A 25,940-nucleotide genomic window follows, 5' to 3' on the forward strand; every position below is an offset into this window, starting at 1 on the left:
AGAGCCATGGAACCATATAATAGCCGCACCCCCCATTTTTTAGGTAGCAAAATTGGTATTTTTGTGTTCGTCACATAAGAGCCATGGAACCATATAATAGCCGCACCCCCCATTTTTTGGGTAGCAAAATTGGTATTTTTGTGTTCGTCACATAAGAGCCATGGAACCATATAATAGCCGCACCCCCCATTTTTTGGGTAGCAAAATTGGTATTTTTGTATTCGTCACATAAGAGCCATGGAACCATATAATAGCCGCACCCCCCATTTTTTAGGTAGCAAAATTGGTATTTTTGTGTTCGTCACATAAGAGCCATGGAACCATATAATAGCCGCACCCCCCATTTTTTGGGTAGCAAAATTGGTATTTTTGTGTTCGTCACATAAGAGCCATGGAACCATATAATAGCCGCACCCCCCATTTTTTAGGTAGCAAAATTGGTATTTTTGTGTTCGTCACATAAGAGCCATGGAACCATATAATAGCCGCACCCCCCATTTTTTAGGTAGCAAAATTGGTATTTTTGTGTTCGTCACATAAGAGCCATGGAACCATATAATAGCCGCACCCCCCATTTTTTGGGTAGCAAAATTGGTATTTTTGTGTTCGTCACATAAGAGCCATGGAACCATATAATAGCCGCACCCCCCATTTTTTGGGTAGCAAAGCTGGTATTTTTGTATTCGTCACATAAGAGCCATGGAACCATATAATAGCCGCACCCCCCATTTTTTAGGTAGCAAAATTGGTATTTTTGTGTTCGTCACATAAGAGCCATGGAACCATATAATAGCCGCACCCCCCATTTTTTAGGTAGCAAAGCTGGTATTTTTGTATTCGTCACATAAGAGCCATGGAACCATATAATAGCCGCACCCCCCATTTTTTGGGTAGCAAAGCTGGTATTTTTGTGTTCGTCACATAAGAGCCATGGAACCATATAATAGCCGCACCCCCCATTTTTTAGGTAGCAAAATTGGTATTTTTGTGTTCGTCACATAAGAGCCATGGAACCATATAATAGCCGCACCCCCCATTTTTTGGGTAGCAAAATTGGTATTTTTGTGTTCGTCACATAAGAGCCATAGAACTATATAATAGCCGCACCCCCCATTTTTTAGGTAGCAAAATTGGTATTTTTGTGTTCGTCACATAAGAGCCATAGAACCATATAATAGCCGCACCCCCCATTTTTTGGGTAGCAAAATTGGTATTTTTGTGTTCGTCACATAAGAGCCATAGAACTATATAATAGCCGCACCCCCCATTTTTTAGGTAGCAAAATTGGTATTTTTGTGTTCGTCACATAAGAGCCATAGAACCATATAATAGCCGCACCCCCCATTTTTTGGGTAGCAAAGCTGGTATTTTTGTATTCGTCACATAAGAGCCATGGAACCATATAATAGCCGCACCCCCCATTTTTTGGGTAGCAAAGCTGGTATTTTTGTATTCGTCACATAAGAGCCATGGAACCATATAATAGCCGCACCCCCCATTTTTTGGGTAGCAAAATTGGTATTTTTGTATTCGTCACATAAGAGCCATGGAACCATATAATAGCCGCACCCCCCATTTTTTGGGTAGCAAAATTGGTATTTTTGTGTTCGTCACATAAGAGCCATGGAACCATATAATAGCCGCACCCCCCATTTTTTGGGTAGCAAAGCTGGTATTTTTGTATTCGTCACATAAGAGCCATGGAACCATATAATAGCCGCACCCCCCATTTTTTAGGTAGCAAAATTGGTATTTTTGTGTTCGTCACATAAGAGCCATGGAACCATATAATAGCCGCACCCCCCATTTTTTGGGTAGCAAAATTGGTATTTTTGTGTTCGTCACATAAGAGCCATGGAACCATATAATAGCCGCACCCCCCATTTTTTGGGTAGCAAAGCTGGTATTTTTGTATTCGTCACATAAGAGCCATGGAACCATATAATAGCCGCACCCCCCATTTTTTAGGTAGCAAAATTGGTATTTTTGTGTTCGTCACATAAGAGCCATGGAACCATATAATAGCCGCACCCCCCATTTTTTGGGTAGCAAAATTGGTATTTTTGTGTTCGTCACATAAGAGCCATGGAACCATATAATAGCCGCACCCCCCATTTTTTGGGTAGCAAAATTGGTATTTTTGTGTTCGTCACATAAGAGCCATAGAACTATATAATAGCCGCACCCCCCATTTTTTGGGTAGCAAAATTGGTATTTTTGTGTTCGTCACATAAGAGCCATGGAACCATATAATAGCCGCACCCCCCATTTTTTGGGTAGCAAAATTGGTATTTTTGTGTTCGTCACATAAGAGCCATGGAACCATATAATAGCCGCACCCCCCATTTTTTGGGTAGCAAAATTAGTATTTTTGTGTTCGTCACATAAGAGCCATGGAACCATATAATAGCCGCACCCCCCATTTTTTAGGTAGCAAAATTGGTATTTTTGTGTTCGTCACATAAGAGCCATGGAACCATATAATAGCCGCACCCCCCATTTTTTGGGTAGCAAAGCTGGTATTTTTGTATTCGTCACATAAGAGCCATGGAACCATATAATAGCCGCACCCCCCATTTTTTAGGTAGCAAAATTGGTATTTTTGTGTTCGTCACATAAGAGCCATGGAACCATATAATAGCCGCACCCCCCATTTTTTGGGTAGCAAAATTGGTATTTTTGTGTTCGTCACATAAGAGCCATGGAACCATATAATAGCCGCACCCCCCATTTTTTGGGTAGCAAAATTGGTATTTTTGTATTCGTCACATAAGAGCCATGGAACCATATAATAGCCGCACCCCCCATTTTTTAGGTAGCAAAATTGGTATTTTTGTGTTCGTCACATAAGAGCCATGGAACCATATAATAGCCGCACCCCCCATTTTTTGGGTAGCAAAATTGGTATTTTTGTGTTCGTCACATAAGAGCCATGGAACCATATAATAGCCGCACCCCCCATTTTTTGGGTAGCAAAATTAGTATTTTTGTGTTCGTCACATAAGAGCCATGGAACCATATAATAGCCGCACCCCCCATTTTTTAGGTAGCAAAGCTGGTATTTTTGTGTTCGTCACATAAGAGCCATGGAACCATATAATAGCCGCACCCCCCATTTTTTAGGTAGCAAAATTGGTATTTTTGTGTTCGTCACATAAGAGCCATAGAACCATATAATAGCCGCACCCCCATTTTTTAGGTAGCAAAATTGGTATTTTTGTGTTCGTCACATAAGAGCCATGGAACCATATAATAGCCGCACCCCCCATTTTTTAGGTAGCAAAGCTGGTATTTTTGTGTTCGTCACATAAGAGCCATAGAACCATATAATAGCCGCACCCCCCATTTTTTGGGTAGCAAAATTGGTATTTTTGTATTCGTCACATAAGAGCCATGGAACCATATAATAGCCGCACCCCCCATTTTTTAGGTAGCAAAATTGGTATTTTTGTATTCGTCACATAAGAGCCATGGAACCATATAATAGCCGCACCCCCCATTTTTTAGGTAGCAAAATTGGTATTTTTGTGTTCGTCACATAAGAGCCATGGAACCATATAATAGCCGCACCCCCCATTTTTTGGGTAGCAAAATTGGTATTTTTGTGTTCGTCACATAAGAGCCATAGAACTATATAATAGCCGCACCCCCCATTTTTTAGGTAGCAAAATTGGTATTTTTGTGTTCGTCACATAAGAGCCATGGAACCATATAATAGCCGCACCCCCCATTTTTTAGGTAGCAAAATTGGTATTTTTGTGTTCGTCACATAAGAGCCATAGAACTATATAATAGCCGCACCCCCCATTTTTTAGGTAGCAAAATTGGTATTTTTGTGTTCGTCACATAAGAGCCATAGAACCATATAATAGCCGCACCCCCCATTTTTTGGGTAGCAAAATTGGTATTTTTGTGTTCGTCACATAAGAGCCATAGAACTATATAATAGCCGCACCCCCCATTTTTTAGGTAGCAAAATTGGTATTTTTGTGTTCGTCACATAAGAGCCATGGAACCATATAATAGCCGCACCCCCCATTTTTTGGGTAGCAAAGCTGGTATTTTTGTATTCGTCACATAAGAGCCATGGAACCATATAATAGCCGCACCCCCCATTTTTTGGGTAGCAAAGCTGGTATTTTTGTATTCGTCACATAAGAGCCATGGAACCATATAATAGCCGCACCCCCCATTTTTTGGGTAGCAAAATTGGTATTTTTGTATTCGTCACATAAGAGCCATGGAACCATATAATAGCCGCACCCCCCATTTTTTGGGTAGCAAAATTGGTATTTTTGTGTTCGTCACATAAGAGCCATGGAACCATATAATAGCCGCACCCCCCATTTTTTGGGTAGCAAAGCTGGTATTTTTGTGTTCGTCACATAAGAGCCATGGAACCATATAATAGCCGCACCCCCCATTTTTTAGGTAGCAAAATTGGTATTTTTGTGTTCGTCACATAAGAGCCATGGAACCATATAATAGCCGCACCCCCCATTTTTTGGGTAGCAAAATTGGTATTTTTGTATTCGTCACATAAGAGCCATGGAACCATATAATAGCCGCACCCCCCATTTTTTGGGTAGCAAAGCTGGTATTTTTGTGTTCGTCACATAAGAGCCATGGAACCATATAATAGCCGCACCCCCCATTTTTTGGGTAGCAAAATTGGTATTTTTGTGTTCGTCACATAAGAGCCATAGAACTATATAATAGCCGCACCCCCCATTTTTTAGGTAGCAAAATTGGTATTTTTGTGTTCGTCACATAAGAGCCATGGAACCATATAATAGCCGCACCCCCCATTTTTTAGGTAGCAAAATTGGTATTTTTGTGTTCGTCACATAAGAGCCATAGAACTATATAATAGCCGCACCCCCCATTTTTTAGGTAGCAAAATTGGTATTTTTGTGTTCGTCACATAAGAGCCATAGAACCATATAATAGCCGCACCCCCCATTTTTTGGGTAGCAAAATTGGTATTTTTGTGTTCGTCACATAAGAGCCATAGAACTATATAATAGCCGCACCCCCCATTTTTTAGGTAGCAAAATTGGTATTTTTGTGTTCGTCACATAAGAGCCATAGAACCATATAATAGCCGCACCCCCCATTTTTTGGGTAGCAAAGCTGGTATTTTTGTATTCGTCACATAAGAGCCATGGAACCATATAATAGCCGCACCCCCCATTTTTTGGGTAGCAAAATTGGTATTTTTGTATTCGTCACATAAGAGCCATGGAACCATATAATAGCCGCACCCCCCATTTTTTGGGTAGCAAAATTGGTATTTTTGTGTTCGTCACATAAGAGCCATGGAACCATATAATAGCCGCACCCCCCATTTTTTGGGTAGCAAAATTGGTATTTTTGTGTTCGTCACATAAGAGCCATGGAACCATATAATAGCCGCACCCCCCATTTTTTAGGTAGCAAAATTGGTATTTTTGTATTCGTCACATAAGAGCCATGGAACCATATAATAGCCGCACCCCCCATTTTTTGGGTAGCAAAGCTGGTATTTTTGTGTTCGTCACATAAGAGCCATGGAACCATATAATAGCCGCACCCCCCATTTTTTAGGTAGCAAAGCTGGTATTTTTGTGTTCGTCACATAAGAGCCATGGAACCATATAATAGCCGCACCCCCCATTTTTTGGGTAGCAAAATTGGTATTTTTGTATTCGTCACATAAGAGCCATGGAACCATATAATAGCCGCACCCCCCATTTTTTAGGTAGCAAAATTGGTATTTTTGTATTCGTCACATAAGAGCCATGGAACCATATAATAGCCGCACCCCCCATTTTTTAGGTAGCAAAATTGGTATTTTTGTGTTCGTCACATAAGAGCCATGGAACCATATAATAGCCGCACCCCCCATTTTTTGGGTAGCAAAATTGGTATTTTTGTGTTCGTCACATAAGAGCCATAGAACTATATAATAGCCGCACCCCCCATTTTTTAGGTAGCAAAATTGGTATTTTTGTGTTCGTCACATAAGAGCCATGGAACCATATAATAGCCGCACCCCCCATTTTTTAGGTAGCAAAATTGGTATTTTTGTGTTCGTCACATAAGAGCCATAGAACTATATAATAGCCGCACCCCCCATTTTTTAGGTAGCAAAATTGGTATTTTTGTGTTCGTCACATAAGAGCCATAGAACCATATAATAGCCGCACCCCCCATTTTTTGGGTAGCAAAATTGGTATTTTTGTGTTCGTCACATAAGAGCCATGGAACCATATAATAGCCGCACCCCCCATTTTTTGGGTAGCAAAGCTGGTATTTTTGTATTCGTCACATAAGAGCCATGGAACCATATAATAGCCGCACCCCCCATTTTTTGGGTAGCAAAATTGGTATTTTTGTGTTCGTCACATAAGAGCCATGGAACCATATAATAGCCGCACCCCCCATTTTTTGGGTAGCAAAATTGGTATTTTTGTGTTCGTCACATAAGAGCCATAGAACCATATAATAGCCGCACCCCCCATTTTTTAGGTAGCAAAATTGGTATTTTTGTATTCGTCACATAAGAGCCATGGAACCATATAATAGCCGCACCCCCCATTTTTTGGGTAGCAAAATTGGTATTTTTGTGTTCGTCACATAAGAGCCATAGAACCATATAATAGCCGCACCCCCCATTTTTTAGGTAGCAAAATTGGTATTTTTGTGTTCGTCACATAAGAGCCATGGAACCATATAATAGCCGCACCCCCCATTTTTTGGGTAGCAAAATTGGTATTTTTGTGTTCGTCACATAAGAGCCATAGAACTATATAATAGCCGCACCCCCCATTTTTTAGGTAGCAAAATTGGTATTTTTGTATTCGTCACATAAGAGCCATGGAACCATATAATAGCCGCACCCCCCATTTTTTAGGTAGCAAAATTGGTATTTTTGTGTTCGTCACATAAGAGCCATGGAACCATATAATAGCCGCACCCCCCATTTTTTGGGTAGCAAAGCTGGTATTTTTGTATTCGTCACATAAGAGCCATGGAACCATATAATAGCCGCACCCCCCATTTTTTGGGTAGCAAAGCTGGTATTTTTGTATTCGTCACATAAGAGCCATGGAACCATATAATAGCCGCACCCCCCATTTTTTGGGTAGCAAAATTGGTATTTTTGTATTCGTCACATAAGAGCCATGGAACCATATAATAGCCGCACCCCCCATTTTTTGGGTAGCAAAGCTGGTATTTTTGTATTCGTCACATAAGAGCCATGGAACCATATAATAGCCGCACCCCCCATTTTTTGGGTAGCAAAATTGGTATTTTTGTGTTCGTCACATAAGAGCCATAGAACCATATAATAGCCGCACCCCCCATTTTTTAGGTAGCAAAGCTGGTATTTTTGTGTTCGTCACATAAGAGCCATAGAACCATATAATAGCCGCACCCCCCATTTTTTGGGTAGCAAAATTGGTATTTTTGTATTCGTCACATAAGAGCCATAGAACCATATAATAGCCGCACCCCCCATTTTTTGGGTAGCAAAATTGGTATTTTTGTGTTCGTCACATAAGAGCCATGGAACCATATAATAGCCGCACCCCCCATTTTTTAGGTAGCAAAGCTGGTATTTTTGTGTTCGTCACATAAGAGCCATGGAACCATATAATAGTCGCACCCCCCATTTTTTAGGTAGCAAAGCTGGTATTTTTGTATTCGTCACATAAGAGCCATGGAACCATATAATAGCCGCACCCCCCATTTTTTAGGTAGCAAAATTGGTATTTTTGTGTTCGTCACATAAGAGCCATGGAACCATATAATAGCCGCACCCCCCATTTTTTGGGTAGCAAAGCTGGTATTTTTGTGTTCGTCACATAAGAGCCATGGAACCATATAATAGTCGCACCCCCCATTTTTTAGGTAGCAAAGCTGGTATTTTTGTGTTCGTCACATAAGAGCCATGGAACCATATAATAGTCGCACCCCCCATTTTTTAGGTAGCAAAATTGGTATTTTTGTGTTCGTCACATAAGAGCCATGGAACCATATAATAGCCGCACCCCCCATTTTTTAGGTAGCAAAATTGGTATTTTTGTGTTCGTCACATAAGAGCCATGGAACCATATAATAGCCGCACCCCCCATTTTTTAGGTAGCAAAGCTGGTATTTTTGTGTTCGTCACATAAGAGCCATAGAACCATATAATAGTCGCACCCCCCATTTTTTAGGTAGCAAAGCTGGTATTTTTGTGTTCGTCACATAAGAGCCATGGAACCATATAATAGCCGCACCCCCCATTTTTTGGGTAGCAAAGCTGGTATTTTTGTGTTCGTCACATAAGAGCCATGGAACCATATAATAGCCGCACCCCCCATTTTTTGGGTAGCAAAATTGGTATTTTTGTGTTCGTCACATAAGAGCCATGGAACCATATAATAGCCGCACCCCCCATTTTTTGGGTAGCAAAATTAGTATTTTTGTGTTCGTCACATAAGAGCCATAGAACCATATAATAGTCGCACCCCCCATTTTTTAGGTAGCAAAGCTGGTATTTTTGTGTTCGTCACATAAGAGCCATGGAACCATATAATAGCCGCACCCCCCATTTTTTGGGTAGCAAAATTAGTATTTTTGTGTTCGTCACATAAGAGCCATGGAACCATATAATAGCCGCACCCCCCATTTTTTGGGTAGCAAAATTAGTATTTTTGTGTTCGTCACATAAGAGCCATAGAACCATATAATAGTCGCACCCCCCATTTTTTAGGTAGCAAAGCTGGTATTTTTGTGTTCGTCACATAAGAGCCATGGAACCATATAATAGCCGCACCCCCCATTTTTTGGGTAGCAAAATTAGTATTTTTGTGTTCGTCACATAAGAGCCATGGAACCATATAATAGCCGCACCCCCCATTTTTTAGGTAGCAAAGCTGGTATTTTTGTGTTCGTCACATAAGAGCCATGGAACCATATAATAGCCGCACCCCCCATTTTTTAGGTAGCAAAATTGGTATTTTTGTGTTCGTCACATAAGAGCCATAGAACCATATAATAGCCGCACCCCCATTTTTTAGGTAGCAAAATTGGTATTTTTGTGTTCGTCACATAAGAGCCATGGAACCATATAATAGCCGCACCCCCCATTTTTTAGGTAGCAAAGCTGGTATTTTTGTGTTCGTCACATAAGAGCCATAGAACCATATAATAGCCGCACCCCCCATTTTTTAGGTAGCAAAATTGGTATTTTTGTGTTCGTCACATAAGAGCCATAGAACCATATAATAGCCGCACCCCCCATTTTTTAGGTAGCAAAATTGGTATTTTTGTGTTCGTCACATAAGAGCCATGGAACCATATAATAGCCGCACCCCCCATTTTTTAGGTAGCAAAATTGGTATTTTTGTGTTCGTCACATAAGAGCCATAGAACCATATAATAGCCGCACCCCCCATTTTTTGGCTAGCAAAATTGGTATTTTTGTGTTCGTCACATAAGAGCCATGGAACCATATAATAGTCGCACCCCCCATTTTTTAGGTAGCAAAATTGGTATTTTTGTGTTCGTCACATAAGAGCCATGGAACCATATAATAGCCGCACCCCCCATTTTTTGGGTAGCAAAATTGGTATTTTTGTGTTCGTCACATAAGAGCCATAGAACCATATAATAGCCGCACCCCCCATTTTTTGAGTAGCAAAACTGGTATTTTTGTGTTCGTCACATAAGAGCCATGGAACCATATAATAGCCGCACCCCCCATTTTTTGGGTAGCAAAATTGGTATTTTTGTGTTCGTCACATAAGAGCCATGGAACCATATAATAGCCGCACCCCCCATTTTTTGAGTAGCAAAATTGGTATTTTTGTGTTCGTCACATAAGAGCCATAGAACCATATAATAGCCGCACCCCCCATTTTTTAGGTAGCAAAGCTGGTATTTTTGTATTCGTCACATAAGAGCCATGGAACCATATAATAGCCGCACCCCCCATTTTTTGGGTAGCAAAATTGGTATTTTTGTGTTCGTCACATAAGAGCCATGGAACCATATAATAGCCGCACCCCCCATTTTTTGAGTAGCAAAACTGGTATTTTTGTGTTCGTCACATAAGAGCCATAGAACCATATAATAGCCGCACCCCCCATTTTTTGAATAGCAAAATTGGTATTTTTGTATTCGTCACATAAGAGCCATAGAACCATATAATAGCCGCACCCCCCATTTTTTAGGTAGCAAAATTGGTATTTTTGTGTTCGTCACATAAGAGCCATAGAACCATATAATAGCCGCACCCCCCATTTTTTGGGTAGCAAAATTGGTATTTTTGTATTCGTCACATAAGAGCCATAGAACCATATAATAGCCGCACCCCCCATTTTTTGAATAGCAAAATTGGTATTTTTGTATTCGTCACATAAGAGCCATGGAACCATATAATAGCCGCACCCCCCATTTTTTGGGTAGCAAAATTGGTATTTTTGTGTTCGTCACATAAGAGCCATAGAACCATATAATAGCCGCACCCCCCATTTTTTGGGTAGCAAAATTGGTATTTTTGTATTCGTCACATAAGAGCCATGGAACCATATAATAGCCGCACCCCCCATTTTTTGAATAGCAAAATTGGTATTTTTGTGTTCGTCACATAAGAGCCATAGAACCATATAATAGCCGCACCCCCCATTTTTTGGGTAGCAAAATTGGTATTTTTGTGTTCGTCACATAAGAGCCATAGAACCATATAATAGCCGCACCCCCCATTTTTTGAATAGCAAAATTGGTATTTTTGTATTCGTCACATAAGAGCCATGGAACCATATAATAGCCGCACCCCCCATTTTTTGGGTAGCAAAATTGGTATTTTTGTGTTCGTCACATAAGAGCCATAGAACCATATAATAGCCGCACCCCCCATTTTTTGGGTAGCAAAATTGGTATTTTTGTGTTCGTCACATAAGAGCCATGGAACCATATAATAGCCGCACCCCCCATTTTTTAGGTAGCAAAATTGGTATTTTTGTGTTCGTCACATAAGAGCCATGGAACCATATAATAGCCGCACCCCCCATTTTTTAGGTAGCAAAATTGGTATTTTTGTATTCGTCACATAAGAGCCATGGAACCATATAATAGTCGCACCCCCCATTTTTTAGGTAGCAAAATTGGTATTTTTGTGTTCGTCACATAAGAGCCATAGAACCATATAATAGCCGCACCCCCCATTTTTTAGGTAGCAAAATTGGTATTTTTGTATTCGTCACATAAGAGCCATGGAACCATATAATAGCCGCACCCCCCATTTTTTAGGTAGCAAAATTGGTATTTTTGTGTTCGTCACATAAGAGCCATGGAACCATATAATAGCCGCACCCCCCATTTTTTAGGTAGCAAAATTGGTATTTTTGTATTCGTCACATAAGAGCCATGGAACCATATAATAGCCGCACCCCCCATTTTTTAGGTAGCAAAATTGGTATTTTTGTATTCGTCACATAAGAGCCATAGAACCATATAATAGTCGCACCCCCCATTTTTTAGGTAGCAAAATTGGTATTTTTGTGTTCGTCACATAAGAGCCATAGAACCATATAATAGCCGCACCCCCCATTTTTTAGGTAGCAAAATTGGTATTTTTGTATTCGTCACATAAGAGCCATGGAACCATATAATAGCCGCACCCCCCATTTTTTGGGTAGCAAAATTGGTATTTTTGTGTTCGTCACATAAGAGCCATAGAACCATATAATAGCCGCACCCCCCATTTTTTGGGTAGCAAAATTGGTATTTTTGTGTTCGTCACATAAGAGCCATAGAACCATATAATAGCCGCACCCCCCATTTTTTGGGTAGCAAAATTGGTATTTTTGTGTTCGTCACATAAGAGCCATAGAACCATATAATAGCCGCACCCCCCATTTTTTGGGTAGCAAAATTGGTATTTTTGTATTCGTCACATAAGAGCCATGGAACCATATAATAGCCGCACCCCCCATTTTTTGGGTAGCAAAATTGGTATTTTTGTGTTCGTCACATAAGAGCCATAGAACCATATAATAGCCGCACCCCCCATTTTTTAGGTAGCAAAATTGGTATTTTTGTATTCGTCACATAAGAGCCATAGAACCATATAATAGCCGCACCCCCCATTTTTTGGGTAGCAAAATTGGTATTTTTGTGTTCGTCACATAAGAGCCATGGAACCATATAATAGCCGCACCCCCCATTTTTTGGGTAGCAAAGCTGGTATTTTTGTGTTCGTCACATAAGAGCCATGGAACCATATAATAGTTGCACCCCCCATTTTTTAGGTAGCAAAGCTGGTATTTTTGTGTTCGTCACATAAGAGCCATAGAACCATATAATAGTCGCACCCCCCATTTTTTAGGTAGCAAAGCTGGTATTTTTGTGTTCGTCACATAAGAGCCATGGAACCATATAATAGCCGCACCCCCCATTTTTTGGGTAGCAAAGCTGGTATTTTTGTGTTCGTCACATAAGAGCCATGGAACCATATAATAGCCGCACCCCCCATTTTTTGGGTAGCAAAATTGGTATTTTTGTGTTCGTCACATAAGAGCCATGGAACCATATAATAGCCGCACCCCCCATTTTTTAGGTAGCAAAATTGGTATTTTTGTATTCGTCACATAAGAGCCATGGAACCATATAATAGCCGCACCCCCCATTTTTTAGGTAGCAAAGCTGGTATTTTTGTGTTCGTCACATAAGAGCCATGGAACCATATAATAGCCGCACCCCCCATTTTTTGGGTAGCAAAATTAGTATTTTTGTGTTCGTCACATAAGAGCCATGGAACCATATAATAGCCGCACCCCCCATTTTTTGGGTAGCAAAATTAGTATTTTTGTGTTCGTCACATAAGAGCCATAGAACCATATAATAGTCGCACCCCCCATTTTTTAGGTAGCAAAGCTGGTATTTTTGTGTTCGTCACATAAGAGCCATGGAACCATATAATAGCCGCACCCCCCATTTTTTGGGTAGCAAAATTAGTATTTTTGTGTTCGTCACATAAGAGCCATGGAACCATATAATAGCCGCACCCCCCATTTTTTAGGTAGCAAAGCTGGTATTTTTGTGTTCGTCACATAAGAGCCATGGAACCATATAATAGCCGCACCCCCCATTTTTTAGGTAGCAAAATTGGTATTTTTGTGTTCGTCACATAAGAGCCATAGAACCATATAATAGCCGCACCCCCATTTTTTAGGTAGCAAAATTGGTATTTTTGTGTTCGTCACATAAGAGCCATGGAACCATATAATAGCCGCACCCCCCATTTTTTAGGTAGCAAAGCTGGTATTTTTGTGTTCGTCACATAAGAGCCATGGAACCATATAATAGCCGCACCCCCCATTTTTTGGGTAGCAAAATTGGTATTTTTGTGTTCGTCACATAAGAGCCATAGAACCATATAATAGCCGCACCCCCCATTTTTTGGCTAGCAAAATTGGTATTTTTGTGTTCGTCACATAAGAGCCATAGAACCATATAATAGCCGCACCCCCCATTTTTTAGGTAGCAAAATTGGTATTTTTGTGTTCGTCACATAAGAGCCATAGAACCATATAATAGCCGCACCCCCCATTTTTTAGGTAGCAAAATTGGTATTTTTGTGTTCGTCACATAAGAGCCATGGAACCATATAATAGCCGCACCCCCCATTTTTTAGGTAGCAAAATTGGTATTTTTGTGTTCGTCACATAAGAGCCATAGAACCATATAATAGCCGCACCCCCCATTTTTTGGCTAGCAAAATTGGTATTTTTGTGTTCGTCACATAAGAGCCATGGAACCATATAATAGTCGCACCCCCCATTTTTTAGGTAGCAAAATTGGTATTTTTGTGTTCGTCACATAAGAGCCATGGAACCATATAATAGCCGCACCCCCCATTTTTTGGGTAGCAAAATTGGTATTTTTGTGTTCGTCACATAAGAGCCATAGAACCATATAATAGCCGCACCCCCCATTTTTTGAGTAGCAAAACTGGTATTTTTGTGTTCGTCACATAAGAGCCATGGAACCATATAATAGCCGCACCCCCCATTTTTTGGGTAGCAAAATTGGTATTTTTGTGTTCGTCACATAAGAGCCATGGAACCATATAATAGCCGCACCCCCCATTTTTTGAGTAGCAAAATTGGTATTTTTGTGTTCGTCACATAAGAGCCATGGAACCATATAATAGCCGCACCCCCCATTTTTTGGGTAGCAAAATTGGTATTTTTGTGTTCGTCACATAAGAGCCATGGAACCATATAATAGCCGCACCCCCCATTTTTTGAGTAGCAAAACTGGTATTTTTGTGTTCGTCACATAAGAGCCATAGAACCATATAATAGCCGCACCCCCCATTTTTTGAATAGCAAAATTGGTATTTTTGTATTCGTCACATAAGAGCCATAGAACCATATAATAGCCGCACCCCCCATTTTTTAGGTAGCAAAATTGGTATTTTTGTGTTCGTCACATAAGAGCCATGGAACCATATAATAGCCGCACCCCCCATTTTTTGGGTAGCAAAATTGGTATTTTTGTGTTCGTCACATAAGAGCCATAGAACCATATAATAGCCGCACCCCCCATTTTTTGGGTAGCAAAATTGGTATTTTTGTGTTCGTCACATAAGAGCCATGGAACCATATAATAGCCGCACCCCCCATTTTTTAGGTAGCAAAATTGGTATTTTTGTGTTCGTCACATAAGAGCCATGGAACCATATAATAGCCGCACCCCCCATTTTTTAGGTAGCAAAATTGGTATTTTTGTATTCGTCACATAAGAGCCATGGAACCATATAATAGTCGCACCCCCCATTTTTTAGGTAGCAAAATTGGTATTTTTGTGTTCGTCACATAAGAGCCATAGAACCATATAATAGCCGCACCCCCCATTTTTTAGGTAGCAAAATTGGTATTTTTGTATTCGTCACATAAGAGCCATGGAACCATATAATAGTCGCACCCCCCATTTTTTAGGTAGCAAAATTGGTATTTTTGTGTTCGTCACATAAGAGCCATAGAACCATATAATAGCCGCACCCCCCATTTTTTAGGTAGCAAAATTGGTATTTTTGTATTCGTCACATAAGAGCCATGGAACCATATAATAGCCGCACCCCCCATTTTTTGGGTAGCAAAATTGGTATTTTTGTGTTCGTCACATAAGAGCCATAGAACCATATAATAGCCGCACCCCCCATTTTTTGGGTAGCAAAATTGGTATTTTTGTATTCGTCACATAAGAGCCATGGAACCATATAATAGCCGCACCCCCCATTTTTTGGGTAGCAAAATTGGTATTTTTGTGTTCGTCACATAAGAGCCATAGAACCATATAATAGCCGCACCCCCCATTTTTTAGGTAGCAAAATTGGTATTTTTGTATTCGTCACATAAGAGCCATAGAACCATATAATAGCCGCACCCCCCATTTTTTGGGTAGCAAAATTGGTATTTTTGTGTTCGTCACATAAGAGCCATAGAACCATATAATAGCCGCACCCCCCATTTTTTAGGTAGCAAAGCTGGTATTTTTGTGTTCGTCACATAAGAGCCATGGAACCATATAATAGCCGCACCCCCCATTTTTTGGGTAGCAAAATTGGTATTTTTGTGTTCGTCACATAAGAGCCATGGAACCATATAATAGCCGCACCCCCCATTTTTTGGGTAGCAAAATTGGTATTTTTGTGTTCGTCACATAAGAGCCATGGAACCATATAATAGCCGCACCCCCCATTTTTTGGGTAGCAAAGCTGGTATTTTTGTGTTCGTCACATAAGAGCCATAGAACCATATAATAGTCGCACTCCCATTTTTTGGGTAGCAAAATTGGTATTTTTGTGTTCGTCACATAAGAGCCATGGAACCATATAATAGTCGCACTCCCATTTTTTGGGTAGCAAAATTGGTATTTTTGTGTTCGTCACATAAGAGCCATGGAACCATATAATAGCCGCACCCCCCATTTTTTAGGTAGCAAAATTGGTATTTTTGTGTTCGTCACATAAGAGCCATAGAACCATATAATAGCCGCACCCCCCATTTTTTAGGTAGCAAAATTGGTATTTTTGTATTCGTCACATAAGAGCCATGGAACCATATAATAGCCGCACCCCCCATTTTTTGGGTAGCAAAATTGGTATTTTTGTGTTCGTCACATAAGAGCCATAGAACCATATAATAGCCGCACCCCCCATTTTTTAGGTAGCAAAATTGGTATTTTTGTATTCGTCACATAAGAGCCATAGAACCATATAATAGCCGCACCCCCCATTTTTTGGGTAGCAAAATTGGTATTTTTGTGTTCGTCACATAAGAGCCATAGAACCATATAATAGCCGCACCCCCCATTTTTTAGGTAGCAAAGCTGGTATTTTTGTGTTCGTCACATAAGAGCCATGGAACCATATAATAGCCGCACCCCCCATTTTTTGGGTAGCAAAATTGGTATTTTTGTGTTCGTCACATAAGAGCCATGGAACCATATAATAGCCGCACCCCCCATTTTTTGGGTAGCAAAATTGGTATTTTTGTGTTCGTCACATAAGAGCCATGGAACCATATAATAGCCGCACCCCCCATTTTTTGGGTAGCAAAGCTGGTATTTTTGTGTTCGTCACATAAGAGCCATGGAACCATATAATAGCCGCACCCCCCATTTTTTGGGTAGCAAAGCTGGTATTTTTGTATTTGTCACATAAGAGCCATGGAACCATATAATAGTCGCACTCCCATTTTTTGGGTAGCAAAATTGGTATTTTTGTGTTCGTCACATAAGAGCCATGGAACCATATAATAGTCGCACTCCCATTTTTTGGGTAGCAAAATTGGTATTTTTGTGTTCGTCACATAAGAGCCATGGAACCATATAATAGCCGCACCCCCCATTTTTTGGGTAGCAAAATTGGTATTTTTGTGTTCGTCACATAAGAGCCATGGAACCATATAATAGCCGCACCCCCCATTTTTTAGGTAGCAAAATTGGTATTTTTGTGTTCGTCACATAAGAGCCATAGAACCATATAATAGCCGCACCCCCCATTTTTTGGGTAGCAAAATTGGTATTTTTGTGTTCGTCACATAAGAGCCATGGAACCATATAATAGCCGCACCCCCCATTTTTTGGGTAGCAAAATTGGTATTTTTGTGTTCATCACATAAGAGCCATAGAACCATATAATAGTCGCACCCCCATTTTTTGGGTAGCAAAATTCTTATTTTTGTATTCGTCACATAAGAGCCATAGAACCATATAATAGTCGCACCCCCATTTTTTGGATAGCAAAATTCTTATTTTTGTATTCGTCACATAAGAGCCATAGAACCATATAATAGTCGCGCCTCCATTTTTTGGGTAGCAAAATTGGTATTTTTGTGTTCGTCACATAAGAGCCATAGAACCATATAATAGTCGCACCCCCATTTTTTGGGTAGCAAAGTTGGTATTTTTGAGTTCGTCACATAAGAGCCATAGAACCATATAATAGCCGCACCCCCCATTTTTTAGGTAGCAAAGCTGGTATTTTTGTATTCGTCACATAAGAGCCATAGAACCATATAATAGTCGCACCCCCATTTTTTGGGTAGCAAAGTTGGTATTTTTGAGTTCGTCACATAAGAGCCATAGAACCATATGAGACAGATTCCCTCTCTTCTTCCTTCATTCCTTTCAATTTAAAATTAGATTTGAAGGTCTAATGCAGGCATGAGCCAACTTTGGCTCTCCAGGTATTTGGATATCAACTTCCAGAATTCCTAACAGCCAGTCAGGAAGAACATTAATGGACAGGTTAATTGTATTTCATCACGTAATAGTCGCAACCCCACCCCCATTTTTTTGAGAGGCAAGATTGGTATTTTTGTGTTCCTTGCATAAGAATCACACCATGCCTTAGTCACCTCTAGACTGGATTACTGTAATGCACTCTACGTGGGGCTGCCCTTGAAAATGGCTCGGAAATTCCAGAGGGTCCAACGGGCGGCGGCCAGGTTGTTAACCTACAAAGCCCTGAACGGTTTGGGACCCGCCTACCTGCGTGACCGCATCTCTGTATACGAACCCACACGATCCCTTCGATCATCTGGAGTGGCCTTGCTCACGATCCCACCTGCATCACAGGCGCGATTGGTGGGGACGAGAGAGAGGGCCTTTTCGGTGGTGGCCCCTCGACTCTGGAACTCACTTCCTAAGGACATCAGGCATGCCCCAACTCTGGCAGTCTTTAGGAGGAGATTGAAGACGTGGGGAGATGATAGCGGGGTACAAATAAAGTTTTATTATATTATTATTATTATTATTATTATTATTATTATTGGCCTCATGTAAGCCGCACCGAGTCCCTTGGGGAGATGGTAGCAGGGTACAAATAAAGTGTTATTATTATTATTATTATTATTATTATTATTATTCTGCTGCCTTGGCGCTCCAGTGAATTAGGACGGAGGGAGGCGGGACAAGGGAATACAATGAACTCTTGAATGGATTATGGAACTCAGGAAATGTCCATGCGGCTTGGCGAGTCCTAAATGGCCTTCAAACTAAGCCTTTCTATTGTCTGGTGATTGATTAAAATAAACATTGATGTTGGCGATACCAACATAATCCAGGTTTTCCTTTTTACACCAAAACAGAGGAACAATGGGGGGAAACTTAAGTGGATGTCTTCAGTGAGAGAGTTGAATGGGTGACAGGTGAGGAGGGGGAAGCTTTCCGAAGGCTTCTCCTTGCCCTATTGTAATATAATCAAGATTTGCCAAGCGATCATTTCCCTGGTGGTCAAATTCCTCCGAGGCCAGAGGCACGATCCTTTGTTACAGTCCATGCAAGGAATGTTTTTGTATAAGGGTTTCTTCAATTGCTTATTTATTTATTTATTTATTTATTATTTGGTTTACTTTTACCCTGCCCTTCTCACCCCAAAGGGGACTCGGGGCGGCTTACACAACCAAGGCACAATTCGATGCCCATAACATTCTGACGCCTAGGTGCTCCAGCGAATCAGGAGGGAGGGAGGCGGGACAAGGGAATACAATGCACTCTTGAATGGATTATGGACCTCAGGAAATGTCCATGTGGCTTGGCGAGTCCTAAATGGCCTACAACAGCAGTAAAACAAAATAACGCAAATTAACAATCAGCAGCAATACATTACACCAGGGGTCAGGAACCTTCGGCCCTCCAGGTGTGGTGGACTTCAACTCCCACAATTCCTTGAGGTTCGGCATTCGCCCCAAAGGCTTACCTTGGCCTCAAGGAATTGTGGGAGTTGAAGTCCACCACACCTGGAGGGCCGAAGGTTCCCCATGCCTGCATTACACCTATACTCGCTAAAACCAATAAAACCAATAAAAATTTCATACAAACCAATTCAAACCAATTACTCCTTATTGCTGGTCAATGTTCGCTATCTCATAGTTCAGAGTTTCCTTCCACATTTATCAGTCCTGCCGGTCCTATTTGTCTGGTTGTCCTTACCTAGTTAGCAGATTGGTCCCACAACCACGTCTTTACCTTCCTCCTGAAGGACAGGAGTGATGTCGACGCCCTGATATCCACTGGGAGCGAGTTCCACAGGTGAGGGGCCACCACTGAGAAGGCCCTGCTCCTCGTCCCCACCAACCTCACTTGGGATAGCGGTGGAGTTGAGAGCAGGGCCTCCCCAGATGATCTCAAACTCCAGGGTGGGACGTAGAGGGAGATGCGTTCGGACAGGTACACTGGACCGGAACCATACAGGGTTTTGTAGGTCAAAACCAGCACTTTGAATTGAGCTTGGAACTGAACCGGCAGCCAGCGGAGCTGACATAACAGAGGGGTGGTGTGCTCCCTGTATGTCGCTCCAGTGAGCAATCTGGCTGCCGCTCGCTGGACCAATTGAAGTTTCCGAACAGTCTTATTTATTTATTTGCTATACTTGGTATACTGCCGTTTCTCAGCCTAGCCGGCGACTCAACGCGGTTTACAACAACTTATAACAAACAACAGCATACAGTTTTAAAGCATAAAAACACGATCCACAATACATATATCCATAAACAATCCAATTCATCTCTTGACTAAAATCGCGATCCAGTTTCGTCGTCCAAATTGCCAGTCCTTCAATCATTACACTTATTGCGCTGAGTTAACTGAACGCCTGCTTGAACATCCAGGTTTTTAGTCTTTTCCGGAAAACCATCAGCGAGGCGGCTGATCTTACCTCCATGGGGAGGGCGTTCCATAGCCGCGGGGCCACCACAGAAAAGGCCCTGTCTCTCGTCCCCGCCAGCCGCACCTGTGAAGCAGGCGGGATAGAGAGCAAGGCCTCCCCAGAAGATCTTAGGGTCCTGGCGGGCTGATAGGCCGAGATACGTTCGGATAGGTAAGTTGGGCCAGAACCGTTTAGGGCTTTAAAGGCCAACGCCAGCACTTTGAATTGAGCCCGGTAGCAAATCGGCAGCCAGTGGAGCTGGTGCAGCAGAGGAGTTGTATGCTCCCTGCGCTCCGCTCCTGTTAGTATCATGGCTGCCGAGCGTTGGACTAATTGGAGCTTCCGGGCCGTCTTCAAAGGCAACCCCACGTAGAGAGCGTTGCAGTAGTCTAAACGGGATGTAACCAGAGCGTGGACTACCGTGGCCAAGTCAGACTTCCCAAGGTACGGGCGCAGTTGGCGCACGGGTTTTAACTGTGCGAATGCTCCCCTGGTCACCGCCGAAACCTGGGGTTCCAGGCTCAGCGATGAGTCCAGGATCACACCCAAGCTGCGAACCTGCGTCTTCAGGGGGAGTGCGACCCCATCCAACACAGGCTGTAACCCTATGGCGAACAAACTGAAATTAAATCCAGACAAGACAGAGGTCCTCCTGGTCAGTCGCAAGGCCGAACAGGGTATAGGGTTACAGCCTGTGCTGGACGGGGTCGCACTCCCCTTGAAGGCGCAGGTTCGCAGCTTGGGTGTGACCCTGGATTCATCGTTGAGCCTGGATCCCCAGGTTTCAGCGGTGACCAGGGGAGCATTTGCACAGCTCAGGCTCGTGCGCCAGCTGCGCCCATACCTTGGGAAGTCTGACTTGGCCACAGTGGTACACGCTCTGGTCACATCCCGCCTTGACTACTGCAACGCTCTCTACGTGGGGCTGCCCTTGAAGACGGCCCGGAAGCTCCAGCTAGTCCAGCGCGCGGCAGCCATGTTACTAACAGGAGCGGGACGCAAGGAGCATACAACGCCCTTGTTGTCCCAGCTCCACTGGCTGCCGATCTGCTACCGGGCCCAATTCAAGGTGCTGGTGTTATCCTACAAAGCCCTAAACGGTTCCGGCCCAAAATACCTTTCGGACCGCATCTTGGCCTATGAGCCCACGAGGACCTTGAGATCATCTGGGGAGGCCCTTCTCTCGATCCCGCCTGCCTCACAGGCACGCCTGGCGGGGACGAGAGAGAGGGCCTTCTCGGTGGTGGCCCCCCGGCTGTGGAACACCCTCCCTGTTGACATCCGACAGGCGCCCTCCCTTATGTCTTTCCGTAAGGGCCTAAAGACGTGGCTATTTGAGAAGGCATTTAACTGAGTGCTACATCTACTGGTAATGACAACTGGAACGGAATATGGTTTACGAGCTTGGTTATGATTCTGTGATAAGTCGGAGCGGATTATTTAGTGTAATTTATTGTGTATTATTGTGTATTAGTGGATTATTGCTTATTGTAAATGTGTTTTTATATGTTGTACACCGCCGTGAGTCGCCCTAGGGCTGAGAACGGCGGTCAACAAATGCAGCAAATAAATAAATAAATAAATAAATAAAATACCCTGTTCGGCCCAGCCTTCAAGGGCAACCCCACGTAGAGTGCATTGCAGTAGTCTATCCGGGATGTAACAAGAGCGTGGGCCAGATCAGACTTCCCGAGGTATGGGCGCAACTGGTGCACAAGTTTTAATTGTGCGAAAGCTCTCCCGGCCACCGCTGAGACCTGAGGTTCCAGACTCAGCGATGAGTCCAGGATCACCTCCAAGTCTTCAGGGGGAGTGGGACCCCGTCCAACACAGGCTGTAACCCTCTGCCCTGTTCGGCCTTACGACTGACCAGGAGGACCTCTGTCTTGTCTGGATTCAACATCAATTTGTTAGCTCTCATCCAGACGGTCACAGCGGCCAAGCACCGGTTCAAGGTCTGGACAGCCTCCTTAGTATGAAAATATAGAAATATATACAGAAAATATACCCACTGGTGTCCTTGTCCTTAGCAAAACTATAAGTTACTATCTTTTATAGGGGGGGGGGGTGTCATGTTCGACTTCAAACCCGTCCTCAAAACTTTCTTCTTGTACAATTCACGCTTTTGAAATCTCGTCAATGCAGTCCGAAGAAAATGGGACCCTCCTCGTCGCGCTCCAAAGGCCGCCCCGGACCCCCGCCCGGACCCCCCAGCCCTTGCCAAGGTCTTGCTGAAGGTGAGTCTCCAGAGTGGTAGACATATTCATTATTACTGTTGTTGTTATTGTTTTGAATGCCATTTGAATGAGCAGAGCTGATGAAGATCCTGTTGTTGCTTCCAGGTGTGTTCCCGGTCTTGGACAACCGCCTGGAAGACCCTTCCCTCTTGAAGCTCATTTCCTGCTGGAGGGACCAGTCCATAGAGGTAAATCATAGATCCACATATGTATGTGTTTATTAATTTTTGGGCTTCTCTCAATTACACTTTTTCTATTCCTACCTCAATCAGGGTTTTATTTATTTGGGTTGTTGTAGGTTTTTTCGGGCTGTATGGCCATGTTCTAGAGGCATTTTCTCCTGACGTTTCGCCTGCATCTATGGCAAGCATCCTCAGAGGTAGTGAGGTCTGTTGGAAGTTAGGAAAATGGGTTTATACATCTGTGGAATGACCAGGGTGGGACAAAGGACTCTTGTCTGCTGGAGCTAGGTGTGAATGTTTCAACTGACCACCTTGATTAGCATATAATGGCCTGGCAGTGCCTGGAGCAAACTTTTCTTGAGAGGTGATTAGATGTATTGTCGAAGGCTTTCATGGCCGGAATCACTGGGTTGTTGTAGGTTTTTGGGGCTATACAGCCATTGTTCTAGAGGCATTCTCTCCTGACGTTTCGCCTGCATCTATGGCAAGCATCCTCAGAGGTAGTGAGGTCTGTTGGAACTAGGAAAAAGGGTTTATATATCTGTGGAATGACCAGGGTGGGACAAAGGACTCTTGTCTGCTGGAGCTAGGGGTGAATGTTTCAACTGACCACCTTGATTAGCATATAATGGCCTGACAGTGCCTGGAGGAAACTTTTCTTGAGAGGTGATTAGATGTCCTTGTTGTTGGTTTTTCCGGGCTATATGGCCATGTTCTAGAGGCATTTTCTCCTGACGTTTCGCCTGCATCTATGGCAAGCATCCTCAGAGGGAGTGAGGTCTGTTGGAAGTAGGAAAATGGGTTTATATATCTGTGGAATAATGACCAGGGTGGGACAAAGGACTCTTGTCTGCTGGAGCTAAGTGTGAATGTTTCAACTGACCACCTTCATTAGCATTTGAAGGCCTGACAGTGCCTGGAGCAAACTTTTGTTGAGAGGTGATTAGATGTATTGTCGAAGGCTTTCATGGCCGGAATCACTGGGTTGTTGTAGGTTTTTTCGGGCTATACGGCCATGTTCTAGAGGCATTCTCTCCTGATGTTTCGCCTGCATCTATGGCAGGCATTCTCAGAGGGAGTGAGGTCTGTTGGAAACTAGGAAAAAGGGTTTATATATCTGTGGAATAATGACCAGGGTGGGACAAAGGACTCTTGTCTGCTGGAGCAAGGTGTGAATGTTTCAACTGACCACCTTAATCACTGGGTTGTTGTAGGTTTTTTCGGGCTATACGGCCATGTTCTAGAGGCATTCTCTCCTGACGTTTTGCCTGCATCTATGGCAAGCATCCTCAGAGGTAGTGAGGTCTGTTGGAAGTAGGAAAAAGGGTTTATATATCTGTGGAATGACCAGGGTGGGACAAAGGACTCTTGTCTGCTGGAGCAAGGTGTGAATGTTTCAACTGACCACCTTAATCACTGGGTTGTTGTAGGTTTTTTCGGGCTATACGGCCATGTTCTAGAGGCATTCTCTCCTGACGTTTTGCCTGCATCTATGGCAAGCATCCTCAGTGGTAGTGAGGTCTGTTGGAAATAGGAAAAAGGGTTTATATATCCGTGGAATGACCAGGGTGTTATTGTCTAATGTTTACTACTATTGTTTTAATGCTTATTGCTTGTTTTATGAGTTTATTTATTGTTGTATTTGTTATGCTGTTGTTTTATTGATGTGTTGGGCCTCAGCCTCTTGTAAGTTGCAACGAGTCCTTCGGGAGATGTTAGCGGGGTATAAATAAAGGATTATTATTATTATTATTATTATTATGAGTCTGGAGAACAAGCCCTATGAGGAGCGGCTTAAGGAGCTGGGTGTGTTTAGCCTGAAGAAGAAAAGGCTGAGAGGAGATATGATGAGAGCCATGTATAAATATGTGAGAGGAGCACTCTTGTCTGCTGGAGCTAGGAGTGAATGTTTCAACTGACCACCTTGATTAGCATTCGATGGCTTGGCAGTGCCTGGGGGAATCTTTTGTTGAGAGGTGATTAGATGTGCCTGATTTTTTCCCCTCTCTGTTGTTTTGCTGTTGCAATTTTAGATTTTTTAAATACTGGTAGCCAGATCTTGTTCATTTTCATGATTTCCTCCTTTCTGTTGAAATTGTCCACATGGTTGTGGATTTCAATGGCTTCTCCGTGTAGTCTGACATGGTGGTTGTGAGAGTGGTCCAGCATTTCGAATAGGGAGGGGGCCGATCTAATTTCTGTAGGGAGGGTGTTCCACAGCCTAGGGGCCACCACTGAGAAGGCCCTGTCTCTTGTCCCCACCAACCGTACTTGTGATGCAGGCGGGACCGAGAGCAGGGCCTCCCCAGACGATCTTAACGTCCTAGCTCAGCCCCCTCCCTTCTGACCTTTCGAAAAAGAGTGGCCTTCTGCAGCTGGCAGGCCAAGGTCTTGAGGCACCGCACCCAGTGTGCCGATCACCACTGGGACCACCTTGACTGGTTTTGCCAGAGTCTTTGCAATTCGATTTTTAAATTCTCATATCGTGTCAGCTTTGCCAGTTGTTTCTCTGCAATTATTATTATTAAATTATTATTATTATTATTATTATTATTATTATTATTATTATTACTATTATTATTGGAAACACAACGAGATGAGTCCACAGCAGACACTCTGCTGGCTGTTGAATTGGATCACACGTCAGACATTTCCCAAGTGTCTAGGACTGTGTGATGTATTGTTGTTGTTGTTGTTGTTGTTGTTGTTGTTGTTGTTATTATTGGAAACACAAGATGAGTCCACAGCTGACACTCTGCTGGCTGTAGAATTGGATCACACGTCGGACACTTCCCAAGTCTCTAGGACTGTGTGACGTATCGGCGAATAATGCGTGCAGATCCCAGTAAGGTGGCCTTCTGCAGCTGGCAGATGGTGATTTTGTCAGCGCCAATTGTGTTTAAGTGCAGGCCAAGGTCTTGAGGCACTGCACCCAGTGTGCCGATCACCATTGGGACCACCTTTACTATTTACTTGAGATCGTTGGAGGAGGCCCTGCTCTCGATCCCACCTGCTTCGCAAGCACGTTGGGCGAGGAGGAGAGAGAGGGCCTTCTCTGTGGCGGCCCCTGCCTAGGGATATTAGATCAGCGCCCTCCCTCCTGAACTTTCAAAAAAGAGTGGCCTTCTGCAGATGGCAAATGGTAATTTTGTCAGCGCCGATTGTGTTTAAGTGCAGGCCAAGGTCTTTAGGCACTGCACCCAGTGTGCCGATCACCACTGGGACCACCTTGACTGGCTTGTGACAGAGTCTTTGCAGTTCGATTTTTAAATCCTCATATCGTGTCAGCTTTTCCAGTTGTTTCTCTGCAATTATTATTATTATTAA

At 42.9% G+C, this 25,940-nt stretch overlaps 1 protein-coding gene across 1 annotated transcript in view; it reads left to right on the forward strand.

Moving 5' to 3' along the window:
• WDR72 (WD repeat domain 72) overlaps nucleotides 1-25,940 on the forward strand; it is a 135,399-nt gene that overhangs the window by 97,758 nt on the left and 11,701 nt on the right. The window contains exons 15-16 of the mRNA XM_067471210.1: nucleotides 22,340-22,431; nucleotides 22,537-22,619. Of these exons, the coding sequence (XP_067327311.1) occupies nucleotides 22,340-22,431; nucleotides 22,537-22,619 (175 nt within the window). The remainder of the gene's footprint in view (nucleotides 1-22,339; nucleotides 22,432-22,536; nucleotides 22,620-25,940) is intronic.

The sequence above is a fragment of the Anolis sagrei genome, chromosome 9 (assembly GCF_037176765.1).
Source record: "Anolis sagrei isolate rAnoSag1 chromosome 9, rAnoSag1.mat, whole genome shotgun sequence".
Classification (NCBI taxonomy): domain Eukaryota; kingdom Metazoa; phylum Chordata; class Lepidosauria; order Squamata; family Dactyloidae; genus Anolis; species Anolis sagrei.